General features: G+C 28.2%; 1 protein-coding gene across 1 annotated transcript in view; it reads left to right on the forward strand.

Annotated features, from left to right (window-relative positions):
• Positions 1-15,978, forward strand: part of LOC111641209 (F-box/WD repeat-containing protein 7-like) — an 81,013-nt gene that overhangs the window by 50,707 nt on the left and 14,328 nt on the right. Inside the window, exons 4-7 of the mRNA XM_023387343.1 lie at positions 4,184-4,667; positions 13,352-13,434; positions 13,931-14,117; positions 14,200-14,334. Of these exons, the coding sequence (XP_023243111.1) occupies positions 4,184-4,667; positions 13,352-13,434; positions 13,931-14,117; positions 14,200-14,334 (889 nt within the window). The remainder of the gene's footprint in view (positions 1-4,183; positions 4,668-13,351; positions 13,435-13,930; positions 14,118-14,199; positions 14,335-15,978) is intronic.

Raw genomic sequence — 15,978 nt, forward strand, 5'->3', positions numbered from 1 at the left:
TAGGAGAGGCATCTTTTCACTTCACGTTAATTAGCCTTTTGAGTTGACAGCTGATCTTGGATTTGTATTATATCTCGACATTATTGTAAATATCATGTAGCCAATCCAAATTAAGTAAATTATTTGTCTGGGTCATTTCTCAATTTTTACTGGCAGAACAAAAGACACGGACTTCATGGACAAGGTAGGACATGTCACGTACAGATTCTAGCCACGCTTCTAAAGACATTATACTAGGGTTGTCGTTACATCCGATGACATTATAATCAGGTTAAACTGTATATTGTTTGTGCAAAATAAAAAAATAATTTTAGACAATACAATAGCCACGATTATTTTTTTCAAAAATTGAAAATTTTCGTTAGTCATTGACAAAAATTCAACCTGGGCCGAAACACAACAGAAAGAAATTTCTACATAGATAGGTTAATTTCATTGAAAATGCATCGTGGTCAACCTCATGGACATGGCTAGCGAAGTCTGAATGATTGCACTCAAAACCAGTGATACCGAAGAAGATTGGAGAATGAGAACAAGACCTGCTTGAACGTCAAAGTGATTCCACTTAGTAGTGAGTCTCTGAGACATAGTCTTGTCTCAAATATGGCTTTGCCATTTTACTTGTTATATGAATAAAACTGTACTTGAAAATTTTAAAATGTACACAGAACAGCTAAAAGAAATTAAATGAGTATTTTAATGGATAAATAGATAGTTGTGTAAGTGCTCCCAAAACAGATGATACAATCATAGAGGATTAATCTACTTTGAAAAATATATAAAATCTAGAAACGTATTTGTACTGTTTTAATTTGTTAAAGTTATTAACTTTTTTGTCATCTTTCATCCATTTTTGATGAGAGAAAATAGGAAAACAAAACATTTAATAATGAACTTGAAAGATAGTTAAATTTTTTGTGTTGGTAATCTATCTTACCAATTTTTATAATTGAAAATTATGTAGACTAACTTTTTGGTATTTTACTTATTAAAAAACTACATGTTTAATAAAAGTTTGATTCTTTTCTAGATTTAGTCAACATCATGAATATTTCTAGTTGGTATTGTAATCTTATCTTTGTTTATACACTTAGTGGCCAAAAAATTAGAGATGCCTCTTATTTGAAAGTAAATCAGTTTGACAAAGATGTAGAGTGATGTAACAATGCAGAGTTGCTTATATAAGGTATGCTCAGCTTTGGACGACTTAGTTATCATGGAAGTTAATGTCAAAATGGGTAAGATGAAAGATTTAAGTGACTAAGAAGGGATGATCATCAGTGCAAGAAGAGCTGTTGTCAGCATCTCTGAAATGATGACTCTTTTAGGATTTTTTTGCCCAACAGTCTCTCCGGTGTTTAGAGAGTGGTAGTTGAGAAAAAACTTCAAGCGATAAGGACAATTCTGGTCAAAAAAGGCTGGTGAACGAGAGAGGTGAAAGGCAATTAGCACGCATAGTCTGCAGCAACAGAAGGGCAACAACACGACAATTTACAGCTGAATTCAATGCAGGCGCATCACAAAGCATATCCCAACGCACAACAAAACACACTTTGCAAAGGATGATTTTTAGCAGTAGGAGACCATCAAGAGTGCCTTTGGTATCACAGAAAAATAGGAAAAGGCTCCTGTTGTGGGTCTAGGAATGACAAAATTGGTCACTTGAGGACTGGAAAAAGTAGCCTGGTCCGATGAATCTCGTTTCCTGCTCTATCAGGCAGATGGCAGGATCTGAATATGGTGCAAACAGCATGAATTCATGGACCCCACCTGCCAAATGACAACTCTTCAGGCTGGTGGTGGTGGAATTATGGTGTGGGAATGCTTTCCTGGAGTGCACTGGGTCCCTTGATATTGATATTTGTGAACACACCTCTGAATAGAACAGCTTACCTCAACATCGTTGCCGATCACGTATACTTGTTTATGATAGTAATGTTCCCTGATGGAAATGGTCACTTTCAGCAGGATAGTGGACCTTGTCACCATGCTCAATTGGTCTCAAATTAGTTTGAGAAACATCAATTTTGATTCCATGGCCAGCTCAGTCACCTGACCTCAATCTTATGGAGCATTTGTGGGACAAAATCGAAAGATCACTTCAAAGCTTGGAAACTTGGAAATGCCACCATCCAATCTGACCCAACTTAGAGCTGCCATTATGTTAGCATGTTCCAACATTCCTCAGCAATGGCAACAGCAACTTTTTGAGTCCATACCAAGAAGAATATTGGCTGTGATCAGAGATAAAGGTGGACCAACTCGTTATTAGAGGGTGTCTCTAATTTTTTGGCCACTCAGTGTAATATTTCTCATTTTTATTTTGTTTCATTTAAAAATATTAGTCAATATTTAATTTCATTAATATCTTTTTTATTGCTTAATTTCTTCCTTGTTGTTAATTTAAATAACATGTTATGTGAACAAGGAAAAGTTTTAGTATTATAATATATACAAAATGAATATCAGTTTAACAAATCATGATTATAGAATATAAATGAATCTTGAATAATAAAAGGTTTATAAATTCTTATTTTTTAATAAAAATTTAATTTATAAATTCTGACTACAAATATGCAAAAATACTTAAATTCATTTTATTAGGTTCTGTCTTATATCTTCTTCATCTTTATTGAAGCTTATAAAACATTAATAAATATATATTTGCTCCTTAAAACAGTCTCACCAATATCATCTCAGTGACTAAATGAAAACTGAGTTATTGATTTAGATGATACATGATATACATTAATATTCAAAGATGTAATAAAAATTCTCAATAATTCAATAATCTACCAAAATTAAGTAAACATCATACCTGTACAATTTTTATTTAAATATTATATTAGAAAATAATTTTTTAGCTAACATATACATACAGAAAGAATTATTTCTTTGTTTTTCATAAATTTGATCTACAAAGATCAAATTTCATGTATTGATTATAATATACTTTTATATATTAGTACTAAAATTTTTTAAGTTTTGATTTTTTATCCATTCTTAAAGATTAATATTATTCATTAAACTTTCAAATAAATTAATTTTTAGTTGTATGCTTTTACTTTCCTTGCTGTTAGATATAACAGAGAGAAAGTATAGCAATTGGTCAAAAAATGACTCCCAGGAATTTTACACTTTTTGGAATTGAGACCTTGAAATTTTGAGAAAAGCAAAAAAGTTGAGGTTTTTTTTCTGTATGTATGGATGTTTGTGTAGGGGGACTCAATTCTGTTTACCCTGTTTGAAGCTTAATAACACCCATGCCTTCTGTCAAAAATTTCCAAAATTTTGCAGTGAGTTTTGTGTATTAGGGGGATTGATGCTATTAAATTTTGGTGATTAAAGGTTGAGAGGGTAGGGAGATAGAGGGTCGTGGGTTGTATCTGAAATGTGATGGACTTAATGAAGATTTTTCTGGTTATTAGCATTTACAATTTTCTATAAAATTCTTTTCAACCCTCAAAATTAATCTTTTGCCATTTTATAATACTTAATAACATAAAAAGTTTTTAAAGTAAAATCTTGTAACAGATGATGGCAAACACAATTTTAACTAATTGAATATCAAACTCAGCTTCCTTTAAAAGCAACAATTTTAACTTTCCTTCAATCCTTCAGCAACAATTTTAACTTTTTTGCCAGGAAAGTTATGCAACTTATTACTGGTTTTTTTATTATTATATATTGAGTCTTATTAAATGTTGCTACAGTTTACATCATGTTGTGCTTTTTTTTTTTTGCACAAAACTCAGAGAGAATTCACTTTCTGTGCAATATACACTATGTATTCAGAATATAAAAATCTTGTTTCTCAAATATTTTCATGAATTTATGTAATTTTTAAAAAAATATTTACTGTTAATGACAACTTTGTGTAAGATTATTTTAATTTTAGGAGTTGATTTATTCTTGTTATAAATTAAAAGCTAAAACTTTAAACTTTAATTTTTATAAGTAATAATAATTCTTAAATTTTTGTGTAAATATATAACTGATATTTTAGTTTTCTGTCTCTGTGAAAATAATATTGATGTTGAATTTATTATTATTATTTTTATAAATAATTTGAAATGATAAGAAATTGTTAGTTTTGCACTTTTTTTACTCTTACAAGTATTACTAATTACTAAAGTATCATATGAAATCATAGTAAAATCATAATTTTTTTTTCTGTTTAAAGGGATATAGAATGTGACAAACGAGAAATAGAAATAAATAGTGATCCTTTATTACCTGGATCCAGTCATCCACTGCCCTCAGATGATCACAATTATGATGTGCCATCAACCACTAGTGACACCTTATGTAGTCAAGGACAAAGTGCCATTTTATCTAGTACTACAGCTAGGACTACAAATGAAACCAAAGATAATTCAAACATCAATACCATTGCTTCCTCTGTAAGGAAATTGTTGAGAGGATCGTGCTCAATGAACTCTGGCATCAGGAAATCTGTATTGCCGTTGGAGGATCCGCTCGAAAAACCGCATATGGATATTCTTGCCGACGATATGGGTTCTTCGAGCGAAACCAACGAAGAAGAAGAGTACATGGAGGGATTGGATGATAGTTTACAAGAATGTCCTGTCGATCAAATAAGTAGTGAAGGATATGATCAAGATGTAATGATGGATATTAGTGCTCCGTTAACAGAAAAATCAATAGTAAGTATTTATCTTTAAAATACCATTATAGGTTATTTCAAGGAAGTTATGTTGCTAGATTAAACTGACATCAATAGTTAGTTTAATATAGCGACACAATTGTTAGTTTTATAAAGTTTGCAAAAATTTTTATCTTGAATTTAGTGTTAAATAAATTGATTTGACACATACAAATAAAACTAATTGTTTTTTTAAATTAGAGCTGAGTAAAAATAAAATATTATTTATTACATTTTTAATAATAGAGTTTTTATCAAATAAAATAATTTAACTTGAAACTCGACACTATTGAATTATACAAGAGTTATCCAGAAAGTAACTTTCATTTGGTTATTAAAAAACATCAGTACAGTGATAGGAATTTTACTGTATACAGCTTAAAACTACATTTTTGCACTATTTTTCAACATTGTCTCCAGCCAGATTTAAACACTTTACATAGCATGTTATAAGTTTTTGAATTCCATTGTTATAGAACTTTGCCATCTGTGATTTCAGCCATATCAATGATTAATTCATGAAGAACTGTGTGCAAAATTGTAGAAACTCACTAGAAAGTTCTGAACTTATGAATTGGCAATTCTGTCAAACATTTTCAACTATCTTCTGTACAAGTTCATCAGTTGCCATAAACAGCAGTCGCTTCTCTGTTCATTGTGGACATCTGTCTGTCCATTTTTGAACATAGTGCATTATTGCCTCACTCATATGTTCTCTGCACAAACTTTGCACAGTTGACAATGGATTTCAATAGCTTTACAGTTTTTGACCAACAAAAATTTTATGACTGAACATATCTCACAGCTGGCAGGATTTTAAATGGCAGCACACATTTTGAATGGCAATTGTGGGAGACAACAGAGAGAGGAATCTGCACTCTGCCATTGCTGGATGAATACCATCTAACTCTAAACTGTTGCCAAAATTTGTATCGTTATTGTTACTACTGCCAGTGCCAAATGAAAATTGAAGTTATTTTTTGAATAACTCTCATATAATGTTGAATATACAGCATATTTCTTGTTTAGAAGATTATTTATTTCACTTTTACATAATGCTTAGAATCTGGATGCAATTTTTGAGACAACTACATTTATCTTTTAATTTTTACATGTGGATGATATTGTATTTTGAATATAGCATAATGTGGAGAAACATAGTATAAAGATTTCAAAGATTGCAAATAAATTATTTATCATTTTCAAATAATTTTATCAGACAAAACACTTACTGCAGTTATTTTTCAGAAATGAAAGAATTGTTCATCTTAAATTTTTAACACAATCGAGATGAACTAATCATAATACACTTAATTTAATATTAAGTATCAATTAAAACATTCATCATAATTATGCTTTTACTTTTTTGTTGAAAAAGTATTGAATTTTATCAATAAAATGAACAATTTTTGATAAAGAATTTTAAAAAATATTCAGATTTATATATTTTTTTTTTATTCCTTGCAATCTATTGTTGATGATGGCTGCCCATTTGAAAAGTCTTGTATTATCTTTTAATATTCATATTAGTAGATTTTGTAATGTTTGAAATGAGAGAGAATAGAGAAATAATCTTTTTTTTTCACACAAGTTGTAGATATATTTCATATAAATAAAGTAAGAATTTATTTTTGGAAATTGTGTTTTCTCTGAAAATGAGGAAATATATTCTGAATTTTATAACATTTCTTGCTTGGATATAGTAATCAGTTTTGAAATATTGTTTTCTATAAACTTTGAGATATTATTATATTTATTCAGTGATTGAATATTGAATAATACTTAAAGTAAGTTAGGAAAACCAAAATAGAAAAGAAATTTTTTCAGACTGAATTAGTCCATCATCAGCTGTTCATATAGATAAAATATAAACAAAGGAAATGAAATGACTACCTAACTTTTAAATATTTCATGTGTAGAATTAAAATTTATGTGAAATTAAGCCTGTGCATAATAGTAAAAAATTTTCATTCGTATGCAATTTTGATAAGAAAAGGAACCAATTTTAAGTTACTGAATGACTAGTGCAAGCATTATTTGTAAGAGTGAAGGACTTAGCAGTTATGTTTTGGTCAACAAGTCCTTACCCCATGACTGTTCTAGTTTGAATCTCAGATTTTTTAAAGAATGTTTTTAAAATTTTATTTTCATTTTTTAATTTTTATTTTTGGAGGAAAATTGGATTACATTTTTCCACTACTAGTAAATTAGTCAACAGACATGAAAATGTTTGTTGACTAATTTACTAGTATATTTTTTATTTTATTGATGCTCTATTTTAATTACCCTCTCATTCCACTTACAGTATACTTTCATTATATTTTTACAAAATTCCTAACAGCATAAATAAACACTAACCACAAATAAGGAAATTGAAAACATTTTATTTAGGTGGGAGCTGGAGATGTCACACCTGTGTTAAAACTTACACTGATTTGTAAATGGAAAATCTAGATATACTCCTTGCGGTTTTCATTTTAACTGTTAATCACAAATACTTTCACTTTAACAACTTCCAAATTTTGTTTGTTGTTAATATGTGCCTTCAGCAAATTTAAGTTTCTTTGAACATGGAGAATCATCATTTACATCTTCAGACATAAAAATAAATTCAGTTGCAGGCATAGAAATACATATTTCTATTTAAACAACATATCTAAAATTTTTGTTTTTGTCTCTAAATTTATTTAAATATATTTTTAAACAAATTCAAAAATAAATAATTCAATAATGAAAAAAATATGTAATCTATCTTTCCTGAAAAAATAAAAATTAAATTATAAAAATATTCTTTAAAATCAATAATAGTCAAAGCTGGAACTTCACCAGTATATAAATACACTAAATACAATTTACACACTTCCAGCAACTAAATTTAATCAAAAACAGTGTTTTGGGCTGATTGATAAGCCTTTATTAAGTTTTTAAATAGAGATTCTTGACAAAGGCTTATCATTCAGGCCAAAAACATTTGTTTTGATTAAATTAGTTGCTAGAAAAGTGTGTAAGGTGAATTTTAGTGTCTTTATTAATTCTTTAAAAAATCTGAGATTCAAACACACAACAGTTATGGGATGTGGACTCATAGACCAAAACAGCTGCCATGCCATTCATTCTTATGTATATGTTTGCATTAGAGTATATAAATTCAATTACTAAAAAACACTTTGCCAACAATAAAAGAGAAGAAAATTGGGTTTTTTTTCCCTCCCTTGAACCTGCTTATGATTGAGGATTTTTGACAATTATGTACAGACTTAATTTTTACATAAACTTTTATTTTAAACATAAAATATTTAAAAGTTAAGTGGTCATTTCATTCCCTTTCTTTTTAGATACTATTTAAGAAATTAAATATATATAAAATTTCTTGTCCTGACTGACTGACTGAATGACTCACTGATTCATCATCACCCAGAGCAAACCGCTGAACCTAAAGAGGTGAAATTTGGTACACAGTTAGGGTACGTCATGAAAACGTACACTAAGAAGGGATTTTTTCGAAATTCCCCCGCGAGGGGAAGAGGGAGAGGATTAAGATCTAACCGGAAGAACAGCTTCTACTGTACTATTTTAGATGCAATTTTTTGTTTTTATCTGCATTTTAGTAGGGTATGCAATGGGAATGAACACTAAGAAGAGATTTTTCGAAATTCCCTGGTGGGGGGAGAGGGAGAGGATTAAGGCTTAACCAGAAGAACATCTTCTACTGTACTATTTTAGATGTGATTTTTCGTTTTCAACTACGTTTAATTTTCATTGAGTATTTAGATGTTTTAAATTGATAACATTTCAGACATTGTTATAAATATTTTTATCTATTTCAATTTAAAAAATGTTCGAACCGTTTTAAATTCTAATTTGTTATTGCATATTGGTTCGATTATAGAATGATTGTAAACGTTCCAGAAAATTTATCAAATTGAAAATAGTTTGTTTGATTCTTGACAGTTCTCATCATTGTCAGCGGTAGGTGTTATATAATTATGTGTTATAACAATTACTATGGTTGTTGAAATACTGAATATGAATGGGGTTTGCTTGCAAAATCCTCGCAGGCGAAGTCGCGGGTAACAGCTAGTAAAATATAAAATTAATAGTTGACTTTGGAATAAATTATATTTGAAATTTTTAGAACACAGTTAAAGAATGGAACACAAGTTAAAAGTTGACATTTAAAATAATTTACATTTAAACTCAAATTTTAGAATATGATTGAAAAGTGGAATACAATGTTTAACTTTTAGAATAATTTATTTTTGAATTTAGAAATTTAACATAAATTAAAATAAATAAGAATTTATTTATTTATTACTAAATGCACTGGAGTTATCCTGTAGACAAAAGATTTCCTCTTTTCAATAACAATACAAAATCTGAAACATAAAAAAAAATCAAGAATAATACAAAACTCATTTACAGTGGTGTTCATAGCAAACAAAATCTTGATGTAAAAGATTTTCAACATTGTGTATTTTATGTGATACATGATAAAGTATATTAAAAGTATAAATTATAATTTAAGAATAACTAATGTAAAAAGAATGTGATAAATCTGTATGTGATATATATTAACTTTAAGCAAACCAGTAATTTTGTACAAGTGGAAAAATTGCGTTATCTAGCAACCAGCTCAAAACTATGTGTGATTACATTTTATGAATGTTAATTACTGTTTTTTCTCAATTCTAAGGTGAATTATTTTACTTATTTTTATTTTATTTGAAATGGATGATGATATGCATCCTAGAATTGATGGTGTCTTCCATTAACAACCCAAAACAACAATTATCGCTCATCACAAGTATATCGCTTATTGTATTATGTACCATTAACAGATGTTTTTGGCTATACTGCTCAATGATTATATCAGTTCAAATGAACTTTGCTGGTAATGTTAAGTTCTGCAGTGAAGGAAAAGAAAACGCTGATTGTCAATGAAGATTTGATATATTTGATATCAAATTTCATAATTGATATATTGATTCTGGTACATCAATTACTATGATGGATCAGAAAGACTTTGAAGAATTAATAAGTAATGAAAACAAATCATTACAGCAGGTGGATGGTAGTCATTTCCAAATAAAAGGAAGAAGTATTGGCTTACTCTTTGTGTATGAATAGTAATAATGAAGTGTCTACCTAAATATATTGGTCATACAACTTTTAGGAGCTCTACAATTTTACAATACTCTGCTTCATTCCACATGTGAGTAGCACCGATGTCATTCAAAGCTAAAATAATGTATTATTTTAAGTATACAAATCTTTTTATCATTTTTCCATTGTTGCAAGATTTCTCCCTATTGTAGGGAGAATTGAATGCTTTTCAGGCATAGGGAGATTTTTTTTTGTCTTTGTAGTTACTTTTATGAAACTTAGTATTTAACAATATTCCCATTTTATGTCAGAGATGATTTTTTGTCAAAATGTTCATGTTTTTAATCAAATAATTGATTAATTTTTATGTTTAAGTCTAGGCTCAAAAACCAATTTTTTAAGTTGAGAAAGCCCAGTTTAAAAATATATAAATTTCTTCAAAAAATCAGGTTTTAAAATTGACAAACCCACGAACAATTATATTAATGATTTTAAAACAGTTTTAAAAAATATCAATAGTGTATTTTAATTGTTGCTTAACTCATATTTATTTCACTCAGTATCATTTGTTATAAATTATCAAAAATAAAATTGTCATATCAAGTCACTATATAAGTTAGTTTGGGAACTGTGTTAGACAGATGATGCATAATACAAATACAATGTAAATATATATTTAAGTTTTTAAATGAAACTTATATTTAAATGTTAAATGCAAAAAACTTACAAGAACTGTGTTTATTAATTAATTGATAAACTATCTTTTTGTATATTTTCTAAATATTTCCTCTGTTTATATTTATAAAAATTTGTTTTTTTTATATATTTTTGATTTCTAAAATGCTAATTTTATATGTCAGCAGCAATTCTTATGTCAAAGTCACCATGTATTGCAAGTTCACTGTGTATGATGATGAAATTTTCCTAACTAGACAAATTATATGACTTTCTAGGAAAATACATGTAATAAGCATTTTATAATGATTTTGTAAAATTCTCTTATTGTGATGCATGCATTACATATTTCCTACTTATCATAGTGTGTTTCTCATTTCTTATTCTTATCACAGAGTTATAGATATAATATTTCTTTTAAGCCATGATATAGTATCACATTATTTCTTATTCTCATCTTTTCCTTTAAGTCTATAATCTGTAGTTTCTAGAAGTTTCCATCTGTAAGGTATCATTCCCTAACAAGCGACAAGCTCTAGTAGGTTCAAAAAGTGTCCTTGCAGTCCACATTCTAATTTTGATAATATGGTTAACTCCCAAGAATAATTTTAGTTAGCTTTTTATAGAATGCTTTACGATGTTCTCAAGTGGATCCGAAATAGATGAGAAACAATTCCTGTTATGTGTAGATTTCAGAAAAATAGTCTTTATTTCTTTAACAAAAACATTTTTGTATGAATGTGTTATTAATTCAACTCCTTTAGGTTATTTATCAAAACCATTCTTAGTCAGCTGAATGTACTGTACTTTATCTGCTGTCTGAGGATGCGATTAATGCAATAGGAATTTCAGGATTAATTAGATTCAATATAAATTACAGTAGAGCGTTGATTTTCCAAATCAATTGGGAACTGGGGTTGTCCGGATAACTGATTTACGTACGAAAAAATAGTTTAACGTATCCATTGCGTGTTGCTTCGCATTGAATTTTTGTCAATGTTAAGCCTAACAAAGACTATTGTATAAAAATTATTTTTTTATTTTGTACAAACAAAATAAATATATTGAAAAATATAAAAATAAAAAATTATACTTCAGATGTTAATTTAGTATCAAAAACGTAAAATATTTGAGTAGCCCAAGACATAGCCAAAGATTGAAGCACCACAGCACTGGCGAAAATTTAAATTTGCCGACTGGAATTCTTTTGGATGATTGACTTTCGGAAAATTGACACTCTACTGTATTCTCTAGGAGATTAATATAATATTTTACACTGCATAGTCAGTTTATTAAGTATCCCATTTTATTTCAGTATTATTTACGCTCAGATGTATAGTAAGTCCTCCTTAGAGGATATCAGGTGACTGTGGGTAGACCTATTACATAACAAATAGACATGCATCTAGCAGTTAAATCACTTATCGTTTGTGACGAGAATAGATTAAAGCAAGTGATTTAGATGAATTAATAATTATAACAGTAAAATAATAAATAAAAAATTTTATGTAGAAATAATTCTTAAAGGAATTAGCACAAATTAGAAGCTTAAGTAGGGACAAAATAAGACATATCACTTGAGTATGAATATATTTTCATGAACAGAGTGGTAGCAGTAATGATAAGTTTTCAATAGCAGTACCTTTTGCTCTTTCACTATTTAAAAATCTGTAAAAATACAATTATTGTAGAATTAAAATTATAAAATAGAATTATTTCATGCAAAAGTGGAACTATTAGTTTGGGGACAGCTGCATATTGTGGGCCTTGGAATACCATATTTGTAAATATGCAACTGTAGTTTGTGGCAGTTCTGTGGGCAAGAATAGTTTGTTGATGAAATAGGTAATAGAAGGATGGCATGAATTATGCAAGGAAACAGGATGATTACCATTGCACAAATTATAGTCCAATACAATAGTGGTATGACATCTTTGATCAAACAATTTGTTGCATTTGTGTTGGATAGACTACGGAAGTAGATTGCTTTTCCTAAAGCCTTTCTGAGACAAGCATTATATATTGAGCACTCTCATCAGCTAAAAATAAAATAAGACCTCAGAAAAACATTTGAATGTCACAGTATTGTAATTGTTGTTATTAATTAACTGCTTCACTCTATGGTTGCAGTATGTTCCTCGGTGCAAAGTGTATTTCCAGCAGGACATAATGTTGTGTCATAAAATAGTTTTGTAGTACATGACAGTTTTCTCAGAATTCAAGCTTCAACTCAACTGTGCATCCATAGGATGATATGGGAACAAGCAGTTTATAAAAATATGTGTCACTGTTCAGTATACAACAACTGTATGATGCCATTGTGTCAACATAGACTATGATTCCTGTGGAACACTGTCAATATTAAATCTATACATTCAGGCTGTCCTACAGGTCAGAAGAGAATTTGTTACTACTATGGGAATGTATTTAATAAAGTGGCTCTTTAGTATGCAATTATCTTCATTAGATGTTGATGACAAGGTATATTTAAAAATACAAAAGATAATCAAATAATAACTGTAATCCGTTAATAAGCTTTTGTTGGAATGAGGCTACCTAACAAGATGGCAGAAGCAAATGATGCTATATTGGCATTTGCAAACCTATTTTGTCAAAATATTTTTGGATTAATACAGATGAGTAGTAAAAATGGTGTTAATGATATAACCATGGAGGAGGCTGTATTGCTTCATCAGAGTTCACCATATCTACAGCCTGATGAGTGCAGTGCAGATCAGTCACTCCATCTATGAACTCATTGATGAATATCAGAACACAGTACATCACAGTTCACTAATTCATTGTTTGATGCATTCTGGAATGTACCCAATCTTATAAAAGATCAATTATAACATTTTGATTTTGTAATTGTAGATTTTGAGATATATCAATATTTTTAAATTACAGATGAAAAGAAAATCAGAAGGAAATATTGACAGTAGAGGACATTCTCCTGGTAAAAAACCTTGTACAACAGCTGAAATTACAGGGTATGTAAACTGCATATTAACTTTTTTCTTTTCTTGAATGTTTTTGCATTTAAAATTTATTATAAAAATTAAAACCCAAAATTCTGTTTTGTTGGAGTCTACAAGTTAAAAATATATGAAAGAAATAATTAATTTTTTATGCCAGATTCTCATCATATAAGAGTTTAAGAGCATTTGATATAAATTTTAACGTTAATGTTAAAATTCATATCAACATTATAAAATTTGTTTTTATTTCACCTGAAGAAGACATTTTATACATGCCGAAAATGCTTGTGAAATATTGTTTGTGTGTTTTATATCAAAACATTATTAACACTGATAGACAGTGCTCTTAAACTTTTATATGTTAAAAAAAAATAACCATTTTAATGTGGTTCAATAAAACAGAATTTTGGATTTTATCAGAGATGAGTTTGAGTATATTCATGGTTTTTAATTTATAATTAATGAAAATAATTTTCAATGATATAAATATTTGATCTTTTTCTAATAGATTAAATGGCTGTACAAATTTTGGTGATGTGTCACAAGACAGTGGTATTGTCGAACCTGAAGGGGAAGTTGAAGGTGGACATAATCATAAAAATATTGAAACTCTACACACTGGAACTGTTAAAAAACGCTTAGGAACAAAAATGATTCCACCACCTGAATTAGATATTTGGTTAACAACTTTTCAGGTAAATTTTCCAGATTTTAAAACAATAATATAATTAATTTTGGCAGTTTTAAGTAACAATAATTTTATTTAAAAATTTTTAGTCATGGACAAATACAGAAAGACTTCTAGCATTAAATCAGTTAATTGAAGTTTGTGAACCAACTCAGGTTCGACATATGATGAATGTCATAGAACCACAATTTCAACGTGATTTTATTTCATTACTTCCAAAAGAGGTAATTACATGTTTAAAAAATATAGATTAAATTGTATTTTAAATAAATTTTCAGTTAAAAATTTATATTTTAATAAGAATATTTATAATAATAAAAGTTTTGAAAGTTGCTGGTAAATAATGTGACAAATATAATTCAATATTTAAAAAATATTATTATAATGAAACCATATTCTTGGATAATCACAACTTATTTTTTTAAGAGGAGAAAAAATGTTTTATTTAATTACTTTAACATTTCAAATTTACATTTTGGAGTTGATCAGTAGACTGATCGACTCCAAATGCTGACAACAGTATATTGACTGCATCAATGTACTGCTGTCAGCATTTATTTTGAAATAGCTGCAGAAGTAACTTTCTAAAGTATTCCATAGTTGCTATCATATTATATGTTATAGCTTATATTATAGTTATTATAGTTAGGTTAATATTTTAAGTAACAGCATAATGATGGCTCTTATTGTTGCTTAAGTCACGGGGAAACATGTCATAAAAGAATAAATTTATAATATATGTTGTATATAACAATTTAGTGGCTTGATACTATATTGATATTATGTTTAGTACAAAATCACTCTTTAAAAGTTAGAGGGATAATATTGTATGCAACCTCACGATATTATGAAGGAAAAATTATTTCCTCAGTGTGCACAACTCCGAAAAATGACAAATAAGGCTCAGGTGTAAATATTATAATATATTTATACAGAAATATTTTGACGAAATTGCTACATTTTTAAAGTGATTTTGAAAATTTAAAAAGAGAGCATTACATAAAAGATTAATTGATTGGCCAATTTATTTTTAAGAAGAAAATTATGACTTTAGATACAAAACATTGTGAAATTTTTCACAAGGTTTATATATAGCAATGCAGAAGAGCCTCAAAATAAATGTTGACTCTGCTATGTGACTTTGCTACATTTCTGAAGTGTAAGAAAGACAAATTATGAAATTATTTTGGAATGTTTTTGTGAATTTTAATTATATTGGTATAAATTGAAGATACATGTAAAATTAAATTCATTTCATATGATCATTTAATTATATATGTGTGTTTAGTTATATGTTTGTTTTTATGCTAATTTTGTATGCAATCCATTTAGCTTGTTTACAAGCTAAATGGATTGCATACAAAATTAGTCCTGAAATAAATTCAGTGGAACTTTAATTTCAAGTTAATGAAACAAGTTATCAAAATTGTTTTGACTTGTAGACATACAAAACACATTGAGTCTGGGCATTATGTTGGGGGGAAAAAATATTTGACTTACCAAAAGTTAATTATTTTATTTCTTCTTACAAAATCAAAATGAAAGAAACAAAACAATTTGATAAGAAACAATTATTTATTAATTTTGGATTACATAAAAAAATATTTAGTCAATTAAAAGGACTTTCAAGTTTTTTAATAAAATGATATTTATCTAAATCTTTATCACAAGTAATACATAAAAATCACACTTTTGTACATAATATTTATGCTATCACTATTGTCAAATTATTAATAGGAAATTATTTCTTACAATTGATAAATATGCTGTTTAAAATAAAAAATCATAAATTCAAGTATATATTTTTTTAAATATAAAAGTGGAAGGGAAAACAATATGCACTATTGGGAATTACTATTCTTTATAAG

Source organism: Centruroides sculpturatus, unplaced genomic scaffold (assembly GCF_000671375.1).
Source record: "Centruroides sculpturatus isolate CEXI.00-Female unplaced genomic scaffold, Cexi_2.0 scaffold1513, whole genome shotgun sequence".
In the NCBI taxonomy this organism is placed as follows: Eukaryota; Metazoa; Arthropoda; class Arachnida; order Scorpiones; family Buthidae; genus Centruroides; species Centruroides sculpturatus.